Source organism: Rhinichthys klamathensis, unplaced genomic scaffold (genome assembly GCF_029890125.1).
Source record: "Rhinichthys klamathensis goyatoka isolate OS25496 unplaced genomic scaffold, OSU_Roscu_1.1 h1tg000564l_1, whole genome shotgun sequence".
Classification (NCBI taxonomy): domain Eukaryota; kingdom Metazoa; phylum Chordata; class Actinopteri; order Cypriniformes; family Leuciscidae; genus Rhinichthys; species Rhinichthys klamathensis.
In genome coordinates, this window is record NW_026607030.1 from 730296 (window position 1) to 745605 (window position 15310).

General features: G+C 37.6%; 1 protein-coding gene across 1 annotated transcript in view; it reads left to right on the forward strand.

Annotated features, from left to right (window-relative positions):
* The first annotated feature begins 2919 nt into the window (after nt 1-2919).
* Nucleotides 2920-15310, forward strand: part of LOC130073988 (SH3 and PX domain-containing protein 2B-like) — a 29840-nt gene continuing 17449 nt past the window's right edge. The window contains exon 1 of the mRNA XM_056239445.1: nt 2920-3207. Coding sequence (XP_056095420.1) covers nt 3136-3207 — 72 coding nt within the window. The 5' untranslated portion in view covers nt 2920-3135. The remainder of the gene's footprint in view (nt 3208-15310) is intronic.

Sequence of the window (15310 nt, forward strand, 5' to 3'; positions counted from 1 at the left end):
AGGCCAAAACTAAGGAGTCCACCAGCTAAGGAGGACGAGCTAGAGTCCTGGGTGGAACAAGGGAGTCAATCAAGCTGGACAGGACTGGCGGTGGGGACGTCTCTAGACCCTTTTTACTGGGGGACAAGCCCCAGAGAAATACTGCTGTACCCCAGTAAAATATTACTGACATATCCTTATATGTAAATGGAACGTATATCGACCCGAGAATCCTTTTCTCTGATAATATTTCAGCAATCAATTTGAATGTTTTCTATCAGCTTTTTAGAATCAGAATTAGGGACCCAAGATCAATCAGTCAAACGTGTTTGCAAAAAGATCTGAAATGGTTTGCGATTCAGTTTGATCACACACTGAATTGTTTGTAATAGTTTCTCACACCACAATAGAAATGGGATACTTTATAAGACAGAAAACAAAAAGACGTATATATCCATTGTAGGAACTAAAACTTGCAAATGTCTTCTGTCATTTGTCAATGATGATAATAATGAGAAAATGTGACCTTCATTTAAAAAAAAAAAAGAAAAAAAAAAGAAATCTGTCCGCTTAATAATCAACCACTCTGAAAACCCAAATGCTTGAAATATTGGAACCACCTCCAAAGCACTATTTTATTAGGCAAATTCCTTAAGTGGCATTCTTCTGCTAAACGTTATAGTCCCTGACATAACAGAACATGATGATATGCAACAAAAATACCTCGGTGCTGCGTGATCATATGATAAACAGGTGTTTTGTATCATGTTGTTTTAATGTTGTGTATTTTAGTTTTGCCGAAATGCTCTTTTGACCAATCAGAAGCCTGAAACGAACTTACAAACTTTTATACATTAAACATTTTTCTATTTGTTTTAGCATTTTCCAGAACAGTAACTACAACTCTTGCGTTGTTGCTTTTTAAGACACGTGATTTCTTTTGTATCTTCAGTGATGGAGGTATCCACGAGGGAATTGATATTGTATGCAGTGATTACGGCATCATCAACGCTCCTTTTTCTGGAAACCTCGATGGTCCAGTTGGGAGACCAGTGAGAGACTCTGTGCAATGAGCAACATGTGCAATATGATGGTGTAAAACTCTATAACAAAGGTATATATGACATACCAACGCACGCTCTCACGACCAATTCGTACGAGTGATTAAAAGGTGGCTAATTCGTACGAATTCGTACCTAAACCCACGGTAGGTTTAGGGGCGGGGTCAGAGGTTGGTCATTAATACGAATTCATACGAAAATTTGGTAACTCGCAAAATATGTACGAATTAACAAAAATCGTACGAATTTGTACGAGTGAGGTCGTATGAATTCGTACGAATTAGCCACCTCGTAAAATTCGTACAATTGCTATGTCGTTACATTACATTTAATATGGACTTGGGCACGTGCATTTTAAACTAGTTTTCAAACTAGACGTAGCCTACTTTTTTGTCTTTGACCCATATTTACCTCCCTCTACATCAGCTGTGCTGCTTGTTCATTCTGTGTCTTTTCCTCAGTGCACTGTGTGAAGATCTTCAACATCCGTCCATATGGTTACTTTGGCTCTGTTGTTCAGGGAAAGGCCATGGGTTCCCGTTCCCACAACAGGAGAACTTCTCTGGCATCACCTCACACCTGGAACTCCAGATGTGTGATGGCTCTGATCCCTCGCACTTCATATGAGACACGGTTATGGACGATTAAATCAGTGATTCTAAATGCTTTCATCAGGAATCATGGTGCATGGCTTTAAAACTTCAGTAAAAGTATTTATTTCATGAATGTACCACAAGATGGCAGCACAAATCTACAGAAAAAGGGAAATAACAACAGTAATGATAATTCTTATTATTAATCCTCTAATTATTATTATTATTAGCCTATTATCTTTTTTCAGATTTACTCCACACCTTCTCACACATATTAAATTCACTTCCTAAAATTAATTCACTTGATTGAATGATGTGAAAATAAAAAAATCTCAGACTATGAACTGCAAATAGATTTGTGATCAAATGATTTACTAGTAGTTTTAATGAGAATGTAAGACATCCATGTTTTCAAATACATCTCAGTCATATTTTACTAAATCGAATACTGGCAACATGACAGCATTATGCCATTTACTGTAACCTCATCAATCTTCAATCCTTTTCTTCTTTATTTGTTTTTAATGTCTAATGTTTTCCTTGCGTAAAAAAGATATTTGGTCTCTCTCTCTCTCTCTCTCTCTCTCTCTCTCTCTCTCTCTCTCTCTCTCTCTCTCTCTCTCTCTCTCTCTCTCTCTCTCTCTCTCTCTCTCTCTCTCTCTCTCTCTCTCTAGAATTTACAGTTTGTGTCGCATTGCTAATTTGCACATATACCTACACACGTTGTTATGGTAACTATTTTGCAAGCATCCCACGAAAGAAAAAGCATGGATGATGCTGCATAATTGTGAATAAACAATAGGGGGGTGGGGGTGGGTGGGGGGGGGGGGGATGTTGTGGCAGGCCTTGTGTTTTGTATTCCTGAACAGTTCATGTTCACTGCAAAAAAAAAAAAAGTAAAATATTTGCTACATTTTTGCCGTGAGCTCTATGCACAGAGGGTAAAAATTACATTTGTATCAAATTATTGTGCGCTTTCCCTTTAAGTGATCCCACTGGGTTGGTCTCATCTGAGAGCTAAATGACGAATCATACTATGGCGAAGGAATAATTCATGAATATAAATGTAGTCGTACTGGCATTCCCAGTAATCGTCTAGTCACGTAGCCTAATTAATATTTATAAGGCAACTCTTCACCATATTTGGAATAAATAATTCGGAAGCTGGCGAACGCCCGCTTACCAATGGCTACCCTTCAGCCAATCAGTGAGGGTTGTTGGGCGAACGTCGCGGTACGTATTTAATATTCATGAGCCATTGAATCCCATAGTAGGATGTGTGTGAATACGGTGGGCTTTAATTAAATTAGAGTCGGTGAGCTGGGATAGGCTGGGAGTTCACTCGGTCCAGACTGCAGGAAATCCGACGTGGACTATAAACCCGCAGAAACGGATAGACAAACAAGCGAATGACTTTAAATCCATGCGGAAAACTTCATCAGATTTTCTGCTGTGGCTCTGAGGTTATTGTGTATCTGTTTTTAGTCTGAGAGTGTTACAACATGCCACGGCGGACTGTACTAGAAGTAACTGTTCAAGACGTGCAAAAGAGAAGAAACCCCAACAAACACTATGTAAGTTGACATCTCTAAATACTTTAAACGAACTTTTCCTAATGTTTTTTCTCCTAATGAAAGTGTTCAGGGATGTATTTTGAGAATGTTTCGCTGGTTGGTCTGAACAAAGAGGCTGGAGATGTGATCAGGAGGATCAAGTTACACATCAGCACAACACGCTCAAAGAGTTGATCTTTTACATACATGATGTATCTCTTTATTTCTGTTACTGTTGCAGAGTATAAACTCTTCAAGTGTCAGGTAAAGTCTCCTGACAGCTGTGGGTAATAAGGCATCTATACTGCAGTAATAAGGTCAATCCAGATGTTTTCACATCTGCATAAATATATCAAAGACACTTATGAGTCTATTAGCTTAGACGGTATCTGTTTATATATATATATATATATATATATATATATATATATATGTGTGTGTGTGTGTGTGTGTGTGTGTGTGTGAAACTTGTCCTGTTCACCACACCCTTAAAGTTCTGAACACCCCCTAACCTCCTGCTATTGAATGCTGCCGTAGGTTCAGCTTTTCCAGTCCAACAAAGCCAAAGTTTTGTGTATTTTAATTAATCTTTTGCAGATTAAGTTGCTATTATGTTTTGCTATGATTTGTGTTTTTACTCTTTTGCCTGAATCAGCGTGCTTATTACCGCTCAGATGACAAAATAATAATAATTTAAAAGCTTACTTACAATGCATAGGCAATCTGACCAACTCTGTGCTCTATAGCTCAAGGTTATCAGTTTGATTTACCATGTTGTTATTTTCCCCAGATTTAGACCCTTTTTGTTTCTGTGCTTTGATACAGGGGTGAATTTCACTTAATTTGTCAAATTGTCTAAGTCATATTTCACTCCAAATATGAAAGTAATTTAGCTACAATGAAACCTCTAACAATATTTCAATAGTTGAGATTTATACATTATGGTTTTATTTGTTGAATTTAATTTATTTTATGCTAAAAAAAATAAGTTGTTTCCTATATTACAGTAAAATGACCGGAAATAATGAGTAGCTAATTAGAATCCCATATAATAAATAATGTTATTTTTATGTGATATTTGACTTCGACATGTTTTCGGAATTTGAATGCATATATGTGTAAATATTTAGACAATGTAGAAAAATAAACAGTTTAATCATATAAAACGAACAGTAAAATATAGAAATAGCCCAATTGTTTAAACTAAATAAAATACGGTTTTAACAATTAACTTGTTGACTATTAATTGATTTCAATGATTTGTAGGCCCAAGCTGTCAAACAATTTGTCTTCATTCAATCTTAGTCCAGTGTAAGTCGTAGTGTCGCACACTGTTGCACCGCTGAAAATAAAATCTACAACAAAATAAAATTGAAATTAGTTTTGGTGTGATGAAAGAGTGGTGGCAGTCAATCACGTCAAGGACAGTATTAGCTAGTAAAACTGTTGGCATGCCATTTATGAACATTCGATCTAAAATTTCAACATAATATTAATCCAGTTATTACCGCTCTACTCTGTAATGCATGTTTTAATATGTCGGAAGGAAAACTTATTTCACCATCTATATTGTCAGAAATGAATCATGTTTGACCTAAATAAATAAGGTATAAAACCTATCCCTATACTGGGGATTCAAGAAATGTGGAGGCAGGGAAATCCCACTACTCCCGCATGTATGCATTTGATTTGACTGTCATGTTTATTCATAGAGAATTACAGTAAGTACATTTTAAAGGGATAGTTTACCCAAAAATGAAAATCCTCCCATAATTTACTCACCCTCAAGCCATCCTTGGTGTATATGAGTTTCTTCTTTCAGCCAAACACAATCAGAGTTATATTAAAAATATCTTGGCTCTTCCAAGCTTTATAATGGGAGTGAATGGTACCTTAGATTTTGAAGGCCAAAAAAGTGCATCCATCCATCATAAAAGTAATCCCAATGACTCCAGCAAAACCATGCGTTTTTGTGAGAAAAATATCCATATTTATAACTTTATAAACTATAATCACTGTCTTCACGTAACGTCTGTACACGAGTCTAGTTCCGGTGGGAGAGTGACCTCTGACCTCTGACCCGACGCATGCCAAAGGATGTAGGAGTAGCGTAAGCTTCTCTCGCGGTTCAAACAAACTCAAGCTCCTGCCACATTTCTCTTTAAAAAGTTTAATTCGTGACCAGTGTTTCATTTTGCTCTATCCTCTGCGCTTCTGCGTTCCTCAATACGTCATGCATCGGGTCAGAGGTCACTCTTCGACTCGCGTACGGCCGTCTGTCTGAAGCCAGTGATTATAGTTCATAAAGTTATAAATATGGATATTTTTCTTACACAAACGCCTCGCTTCAGAAGATCTTTATTAAGTCGTATGGATCACTTTTATGATGCATTTTTTTGGCCTTCAAAATCTAAGGTACCATTCACTCCCATTATAAAGCTTGGAAGAGCCAGGGTATTTTCTAATATAACTCTGATTGTGTTTGGCTGAAAGGCAAAATGGCTTGAGAATGAGTAAATTATGGGATCATTTTCATTTTTGGCTGAACTAACCCTTTAAGTCTACATTTTGCCAGTGAATGTGCTCCCTGGGAATAAAACCCATGACCTTGATTTGTTTTGAGCATGTTGTACCAGTCGAGCTCCAGGAACACAAGTCAGTGTGTCATTTAAAGAAAAGTTAGTCTTAGATTTACATTTTACTTGTACTCATTTAGCAGATGCTTTTATCAAAAGAGGAGAACAATAAAATAAATTAAACTAACCAAAGAGCAACAATATATAAGTGATGTGAGAATCCCAGTTAGCAAGCAAGTTTTGTGAAGTCTTTAATAAATAGAATATAAAGTGTTAGTATTAATAGGTCACTTTTAATTTCGGTTCTGTATTTGTGTTACTGCAATTTCTAGTTTGTGTGAGTCACTCATTTTTAAAATAATGGAGCAGCAGGTTTGACGTCATTCAGAGCAAAACCACATGAACGCGACAGCTGCCCATGTGCAAGCAGAGTTGTGTACAATCTGATGGCATCCTCAGTAGCGTTTCTCTGAACAGCGTGATCTAGGAAGCCAGAACCTAAATGTGATCCAGGCTTCAGTGTTGTGAAGAGCCATTATAGACACCAGTTACCCTGAGAAAACCCTTAGCTAGTGTTGAATGCAACGTAACAAAGCAAGTCGATTACTATAAACACCACTAATAGCCTGCGGCACACGCTCTATAAAACACTGTATCGAGTTACTGATACTGATCAATAAAGGATGTGTGGGAAATCAACATTACTATAAATAATACAGTATTTCTATATTGCTCAAAGAAGCAGGTCATTGGTGAAGGCTCTCTGGAGGATGGAGATCAAGTTACACAGCAGCACAACACGCTCAAAGAGTTGACATTTTACTCTTTATTTCTGTTTTTCTGTCGTAGAGTATTAAACACTTAGGCCTGGTTTCACAGTCAGGGTTTAGATTAAGCCCGGATTAGGCCTTAGATCAATTGTGGCATTTAAGTGGCTTTTATAAACGCGCCTTAGAAACAAGCATTTTAAATTTTGATGCGCAAAATCAAATATGTTTCCATGAATCTGTTTTTTAATGCACTTAATTTTTAAAGGGTTAGTTCACCCAAAAATGTGAACTCTGTCAGTAATTACTGTCCCTCATGTTGTTCAACCCCGTAAGACTTTCGTTCATCTTCGCAACACAAATTAAGATATTTTTGATTAAATCTGAGAGCTGGATCACTCCTCCATAGGCTTCTTAAGGGATCGAAACTTGCCGGCAGAGAAAAGTTATGAAAGACATCGTTAAAATAGTCCGAGTGACTACAGTGGCTCAACCTTAAGTTTATCAAGCGACGAGAATACTTTTTGTGCGCAAAAAACAAACAAAAATAACGACTTTATTCAACTATTCATTTCCTTCTCTGTGGGCCGTGATATTTCACGTAGTGAAACTGCGCAAAGCTTCTAGGTTGTACATCACACGCATCACACACATGACCAGCGTCGGCCAATAGTGAGCCTGCGTGTGACGTACAACACAAAACCGTTGCGCAATTCCACTATGTGAAATCTCGAGGCCCACAGGGAAGGAAATGATTAGTTGAATAAAGTCGTTATTTTGGTTTGTTTTTTGCGCACAAAAAGTATTCTCGTCGCTTGATAAACTTAAGGTTGAGCCACTGTAGTCACTCGGACTATTTTAACGATGTCTTTCATAACTTTTCTCTGCCGGCAAGTTTCGATCCCTTAAGAAGCCTATGGAGGAGTGATCCAGCTCTCAGATTTAATCAAAAATATCTTAATTTGTGTTGCGAAGATGAGCGAAAGTCTTACGGGGTTGAATAACATGAGGGAGAGTAATTACTGACAGAGTTTTCCTTTTGGGGTGAAAAAATCTATTTTGACATTATATTTTTGTTCCTTCCATTGGTTGGTATTTCAATCGTTGTAATTTTGAGAGTGAATCCTGCATTTGCATGTGGATGTGACCGTTGGTCCTCTTAACAGCATGAAAAACAAAACTTTTATTCAAATTCTGAATGGATTATAAAGAGCACTCCATTTATAATCATTTAAAAGCTGTAACATATCCAAGTTTATCACTGAAATATTGAAAGATTATATGTATTTCACTTATCTTTAACCCTCTGGCTTCTTCGTTTAGGGGTTACACTTAGCTTCCTCCCGGTCAAAAAGCCTTAAAAAGACAGAAGCCTTAAAATGTAATTTTTTTTCCCCCCAGGAAAACCAATCAAATAAATTCTTGTTCAATAATATTTTTTTTTTATTATTATTTAGAATTTGTAAAGATTTTTATGATACTTTGTATTAATTATATAATTTTTATGAGCAATTTTTTCCATTAGAATTAATATAATATTTTTTTTATTATAAAAAAAATAAAAATTCAATAAATGCAACATTTCACATCAAAATAGAGTGCAGGCTGCAGGCAAAACAAACAATTCAAGTGAGAAGACCGCCATCCAGTGGCCTTAAAAATATATAAATGTGTGAAATGTCCTGTAACCGCCTGTAGGCAATAGCTTCCTATATAAAAACATGGAAAGGCTTTTTGATTCCTATTGTTGTTTTAGACATGATTTCTCTATCTTATTCATTTTTTTATTATTTAGATATATATACATTTAGATATTCTAAAAGACTCTTTTTTTTGTAAAACATTTTTTTTAGATAAGTATCAGGTTTTGCATTATGATTACAATCAAACAATAACATTTGGTTAGAAAGGGAACACAATGCAAACATTTTTGTTACTCAGTCAGTATTTGATAATTAAAAAATCGAACAAAATAAGTGTGCGTGTATGTGTGTGCGTGCATTTGAGCGAGAGTTTTTTTTCATTTATTGATTTTATTTTGCATATTCTAAAAATTTGCTTTTGCAGTCTTGCCAGTTTATCTGTGTGTGTGTGCGTGGGTGTGTGTGTGTGTGTGTGTGTGGAGGTGTCTTATTTGCACTCTTGATGTTTTAGAGTGTCACCCCTTCATTGCTGTACACTTTTTTTCTGCACAATGGCTGATCTGTAGTTTGTACCACCAAAAGTTTCTCTGAGTTTTCCTATTTTTTCGTATTTCCCATTCATTTCCTATGGTCGGTCATTTTTGACCGGGAGGAAGCTAAGTGTGACTATTTTTTTTACGACCCTTTAACATATCCGAATCATCTCATTTTTTTGTGTGTTCACATAGGTAATACAACAAAAGTCACCAAGTTTCATCCCCCTCCGATAAAGCAAAAAAATTAAACATTTCAAAACGTAACAGTTTTCGGTCATTTTTGACCGAAGAAGCCCAGAGGGGTGAACCAAATGGTCCATACCATTAGAATAACAAAGCAACCGCATTCCTCAGGAACTTCTTGTGGATTGCAGGATCTCCATTGGGAGGAGGTCCTACAGTATTTATTGTTTGTAGCCCTCTAGTCTTCAGGTATAAATCCTGTCCCACAGTTGAAATCTGGGGGAAGGCCGACACGCTAACATCGCTGCTGAAGAACTGTGCGACATTACTACCTTCAATAAACTCTTCTCCTCGCTAGAAATCTGGTCAAGCTTACTTATTTTATGTATTAGAGACACTTCTCATCTCACATTTCAGAATTGCGTGATATAAACCAGTTATAAAGTCAGAAGAACTGTGAGATAAAAAGTTGTAATTACCTTTTTTATTTTTTATTCTGTGGCGGTAACAAGCTTCCATAGCCTAACTCTGATTAGTTCTGTTCACTAGCTGGGACGGGACTTTCATTTTATTGGGTCCCTCTGCTGTGTGTTGCTGACTGAGCTGAAATAACGAACCATCGAACTAAACCATTTGTAGGGATGAGAGAGAGAGGATCTATTTGGAAATCTTCTTTAAATTGCATGCCTTTGTGGTTTTCTTTGAACCACAAAAAAGTAAAATAACAAATCGAATCTCATTTTCAACCACAATCACTATATTTATCCGAAAAATATAAGAACAAGTTTTCCCCCCTAAAATCATGCTTCCCAGGTTGGGGATTTAAATGTTTTACAAACGTTGGTGAATAATTCTCCCCGCATTGATTTTGCTGCACTTTAGACATCAAATCATACAGCTTATTTAGAGGTGTCCTGTTCCTTTGGATATATCATTTTCTCTGATGGATGATGAACAAAAACAAAATGATGAACACAATGTTAGCCTTACAGTGAAGGAAGAACCCGAACCATATCTGCACTTTAAAATATTACACGACATGAATAGGGGTAGAACTAATAATCAAACTTTTTCAGGGTGGCTTTTATCTGATTCGTGTGATTACTCAGTTTTTTTTATTATATGGGCTTTTTATTTTTATTGCTTGTTTAGTTTTTACTGCCTAGACTGTTATGTGTATCCTTTTAATTTCATTATTTTTTATGTAAAGTGCTTTGAGATGCTACTTTTAAAGGCACTATATAAAATAAAGTTTATTACTGATTACTCATAAATGATCCTTGAGCCGTACGGACCAGGCCCTACAGTTCGGTACGCATGTGAGTTGTGAAGTTAAACCATTATAGAGTAGAAGTATTTTATGTCTGAAGTGTCTGAAGTGAACGTAAACGGTTGAGAAAGAAATGGGATGTGAATCATTATTGCATTCGCTCTTAAAGAGACAGCAGCCTAATAAACCTGCTGCCACCTGTCATTAATGTTAATCAAACAACAGCAACTATCAATATAGAACACCTTAGCAAGCTCATAACAACATCCTCCAACCACCCATACACATAAAATCACATTTTTACACCATTGCTGTTGTTTGTAATACAGTAGTCACACTGTATGTTTAACTGAAGAAGTCTCTCACTTTCATATTATAATGTATTGCTGCCCACGAACACCTACTCTTAGCAAGCTGTTATTAAATGATGAGCTTCTGGGGACCGGGGGTTGCATTAAAGTTCAACTAAAAACTTAAATTCAGTCATGATGTTGTTTTGAAACCAAATGACTTCTGTGCAACACAAAAGAAGATATAATAAAGAATTGCACTGGTTGCTGTTTTCTATGCAGTGTTGATGAAGGGACTGCGCCTCAAAAAGCTTCAAAAGGATTCTAAAAATACCATGAAAGTATAATTACAGTGAAAGTGTCTTCTGTCTTTTGGAGCCAAACTATCTTTGTATGAGGAATAAATGAAAATCCATCCAGTTGGCTGTTAACCACTAGCCTGGTCCCACCAGACTCTCGTACATTTCATTTGTACAGAGAGTCTGGCATCGCTCCATTGACAAGCGGTAACTTCCTTGTAGGCGGTTCCTCTGTTGAAGTCTAAAACTATTGGATCTGCCCAGAGTCACTCTGGATCTGCCATAACCAATCGCTAACGTTTGGTCGTGACGTATGACGACTCAAACTAGCGCACGACATCAACGTCATCGTTCTCGGGCACTCCCTCTGTTCGCTGATTGGAACGGTAAAAAATTGACCGGAGAAAACCAAAGGATAGAGCACAATCCCAGACGTAGTACTGAAGGAAAATGAAAATTGAGCGGAAGTGCGTAGGAGAGCGGAGCCAGGCTAGTTAACCACTGCAACCAAATCAAATCAATGAGTGAATTAGTCTGATTCATGATCAGATCGTTTAGATTTGGGTCACGCCAAAGACAAATTCAGTGTGTGATGGCTTAAGCCCCGTTCACATTACAAGCGACTTTGCAAGTCGCCAGTGGCTGCGCTGGAGGGCGTTCCCACTACTGCTGTTTTGTGAGTGACATTCATGGATGTTACTCTAAAGCCCCTTTCACACAGAGATTCCGGAAAATACACGGATAAAGCGACCCGGGATTTGACCCGGGTTCGTTTGACTTCGGTTCATTCACACTGCCAGTGATTTTCCGGAATCAGAGAGCGCGTTCACACACAACCCGTAAATATCCCGTAAAGACACGTGACATCGATGTGACATGTAGCAGCGTGCGTGTATAGTTTGCTTATGAGCTGCGATTTCTCTCTGGAGAAACCACGCTTGTGCATTTTTTTTCTCTGATTCGATCATAAACTAGCGCATTACGTACCGTTTCACTAGCCTGCTTTCACTCCACTTCAGCGTCATCATTACGACACGGCATTGGTTACGGCTTTTGTTCACACAGCGCGCGTTCCGGGTCTGAACACGGCAATGTTACTAGGTCCCCAACCCGGCATCGATCCCGGCATCAATCCCGGGTTGTGTTTGCGTTCACACAGAAGGCACTCTGGCAATTTGCCGGCAATTTGCCGGGTGTGAAAGGGGCTTATGTTAGACAACAAATACGTTTTCTTGCCGCGCAAAAAAACATTTTGGAAGGAAAAGTCAAGTCAAGTCAAGTCACCTTTATTTATATAGCGCTTTTTACAATACAGATTGTATCAAAGCGCTTCACAGTGATAACATGAAAACAATATAACAAAGTTTGTTTCTAAAAGAAATTGCGTCAACGTCCACCTTAAGTAAGGCAGATCAATAATATTATTGAATATTAAATGTTAAATGTCCCCAACTAAGCAAGCCAAAAGCCAAGGCAACAGTGGCAAGGAACCAAAACTCCATCAGTGACAGAATGGAGAAAAAAACCTTGGGAGAAACCAGACTCAGTCGGGGGGCCAGTTCTCCTCTGGCCAACGAAGGAACAGTGCATGATTCGGGCAGCATTACAAGTCAGATTGGATCGGAACATTTAGAGTATTTTTTGGAAGTCCAAGTATGCACGTCGGTCTTAAGACGAGTTGTTGAGGATCAGTGCCGTCCACCATAGAGAGTCCATATCGCCCGTGTTGAGTCGTCACTTCATAGGAAGTGACGACTCTAAATATATAGGTCTAAATATAAATGGAATCAGTACATAAAATGCCTAATATTAAAGATGAACGAGAAACAGTGAGTGCTCTTTGCCATCGCAGCTATTTAACTGCAGCAAACGGGCAAATACCGGTCTATCTGGGTTCCCGAAACCATTCAGGCACGGAGTCAGTACCACTGTATGTACACGGAGATATATCATAAATTATAGGACAGTTTCTGACTGCTAAAATGAGCTTCTTTCAACTTGACTCAGCACTGAAGAGTGACGCGCTCCACTGACTTCACTCCTATTGGTTGTCGCTCCCGAAAGTCGCTCTTCATTTGCATAAAGTTAAACAAATCTCAACTTTGTCGCGTCGCCAGACACGCCCCACCGGTCGCGCGTGTCGCCCCCCATTGAAATAAATGGTATCGTGCCGCTTTGTCGCTTGTAGTGTGAACGGGGCTTTAGTTTTAGTCAAAGCTGTCACATGGCTTCAGATTGAATGTAGTGCACAGGTCATTAGAGACACGTACGTTTAGGATGTCTGTATGGTGCTTCTGCATCTTTTTAACCCCCTGGGGTCGGCTATCGCGCCGGCGCGATAGGCAGACTTTTTTTCTTATCAGTGCAAAAGAGACTCAAAATACTCTGTTGATTTTAATCTTACATGTAAGTGTTATACATCAGTCGATCCTGTTTAGTGTATATTATTTTTCTGTATACTCACAATAAAAACAAAGTGTTGTGCTTTTTGTCAAATGAAGAAAAATAAACATGATGCGAGTTTTGCCTTCTCTCTGTCAGTGCAGTCCATTCTGAAACGCGTCCGAAAAATTAACTCTAACTCTGCAAATACTTGTCACACAGGCACGAGAGATTTTTCTTTATGAAGCTTGAATTCTCTTCTTTTCAATGAAGTAATTTATATAAAAAACAAATATTCTCAGTTTATGTAATCTGTATGAAAAGAGAGTGCTGTCAGAATTTTTTTCCCCAGCTCATTACACTTCATTACGCGTTAATCTGACACGCCCACGGAGAACGCGCGCTATTCAAACGCAAATGTAGAGGAAAGCCATGACAACGCCCACATCAGCCGTTCCACCGCGGCGGTAAAATGTGGGGTGTATTTGCTACCTTTTACCGCTAAGAGGCGCTACAATCATAGACTCTGAAAAGTGTTCGTTTATTCTCTCTAATGCGTAATCTGCTGCTCATTCAGAGCGATTGAAAGCTGGTAGCAGATGAATTCAACAAGTGAAACGTAGTTAAAATAATTCATTACCACAATACTGAAATTAGGCTGAAATACTGAAATGAAATTGAATAAATAATGAAAACATAAAACGGTGGCTCAGTGATCAACGCATCAACACGAGCTTCAGGGAGCTTCAATCGACCCGAGATCGAATCTCAATGTGGCATACATGTTGTTAACCGATGTTGGCCAACAGCGTTTATATTTTACCTTCTTGATGCTTAAATAGCTAACTGTTTATAACTGTTTACTTATTTAAAGTCAAGAGTTTTGTTTAATTATCATTACAACATAAATTTGCTACATTCCAGTAGAACCGCAGCCGCTGCACAAAGGACACAAACTGATGAAGGAAGATTGTCAGCCGATTGCATCAGAAAATGAAAATGAAGAAGCTCGTCTTTAGTCTGCTAAATTATTGTGTAATGTAAAAGAACACTAAAATTACTTAAGTTTGAAACCAAGTTCGAACATTTCAAGGTTTAAATAAAGTGTTTTTTTTTATTTAAAACAGGGTTGCATCGGGTTTAGAGTTTATTTCTTTTGCGATGCAAAATAAGAAACACTAGGCTAATATTATTCTTGCGACATTTTAAATTTGTATTGCCAAATAAATGACATTAAACAATTAAAACAGTAGGCCTACAAAACGAAAATTGTCCAAAGCAACATAATTAAATTAAAACATGCGTTTTTCTTTGCCTCTCTCGCGCTGAATCTCTTTTTAACAAGTTTATTTAGTCTCCCTCGCTCTCCATATGAAAGAGGAACATTAACACCTAGGCCTATTGTCCTGCGCGCACAGCACTGAACTGTCCCCCAACCCCCCACAGGCTATCGGAGTCTGAGGCTGATTTAACACAAAGAGAAGTCGTAATTCACACTTAAATCGCTATTCTAGACAGTGTTGATAATGAAGGAATTAAATGATTTAAGTTACATGTAGCCTAGTGAAATTTCTGTCATAAAAGTTTATTACTAAATATTTCATTATTTCAATAATTGATGAAATAAAACTGGTTTGGGCCAGCTTTTTCCAAGCAAAACTAAATATAATCTGAAAAAACGCATGTTCATTTGTTGTCATGAACAAAATGTTCAACTTAATATTAAATTCTACAGGGATCTTTGGATCCTTTCAACCAGGCATGCAATTTGTGAATTAAGTTTTTATTATTTTTTTTATTATTCAAATAAATATCGAACCACGGTGCTTCGTGGTAATGTTGCTAAATTAAATAACATGTAGGCCTATAGAATAATTATGAACTTAAATGAAACAATATCGCAACATTTCGACAAATACATTATTTGATCTGTTTTTACATTTTAATTCAGGGCGATTTAGCCTGCTACATTTCATTAGAGCGAGATTTTCACCCTTGTCATTTTCTCATTGGGAAGCGCTTACATAGGCTACATGTTTGAGTAGATCCTCTGTACCTCTCGTTTTCATATGGATTACATAATCAGATAACATTTATTAGCCTGAATATTTAGACATTTAAAGGCATTAGACAGAGCCGATTTCTTATAGTGACTGAGCTGAAGTGGCTTTCGGTTCA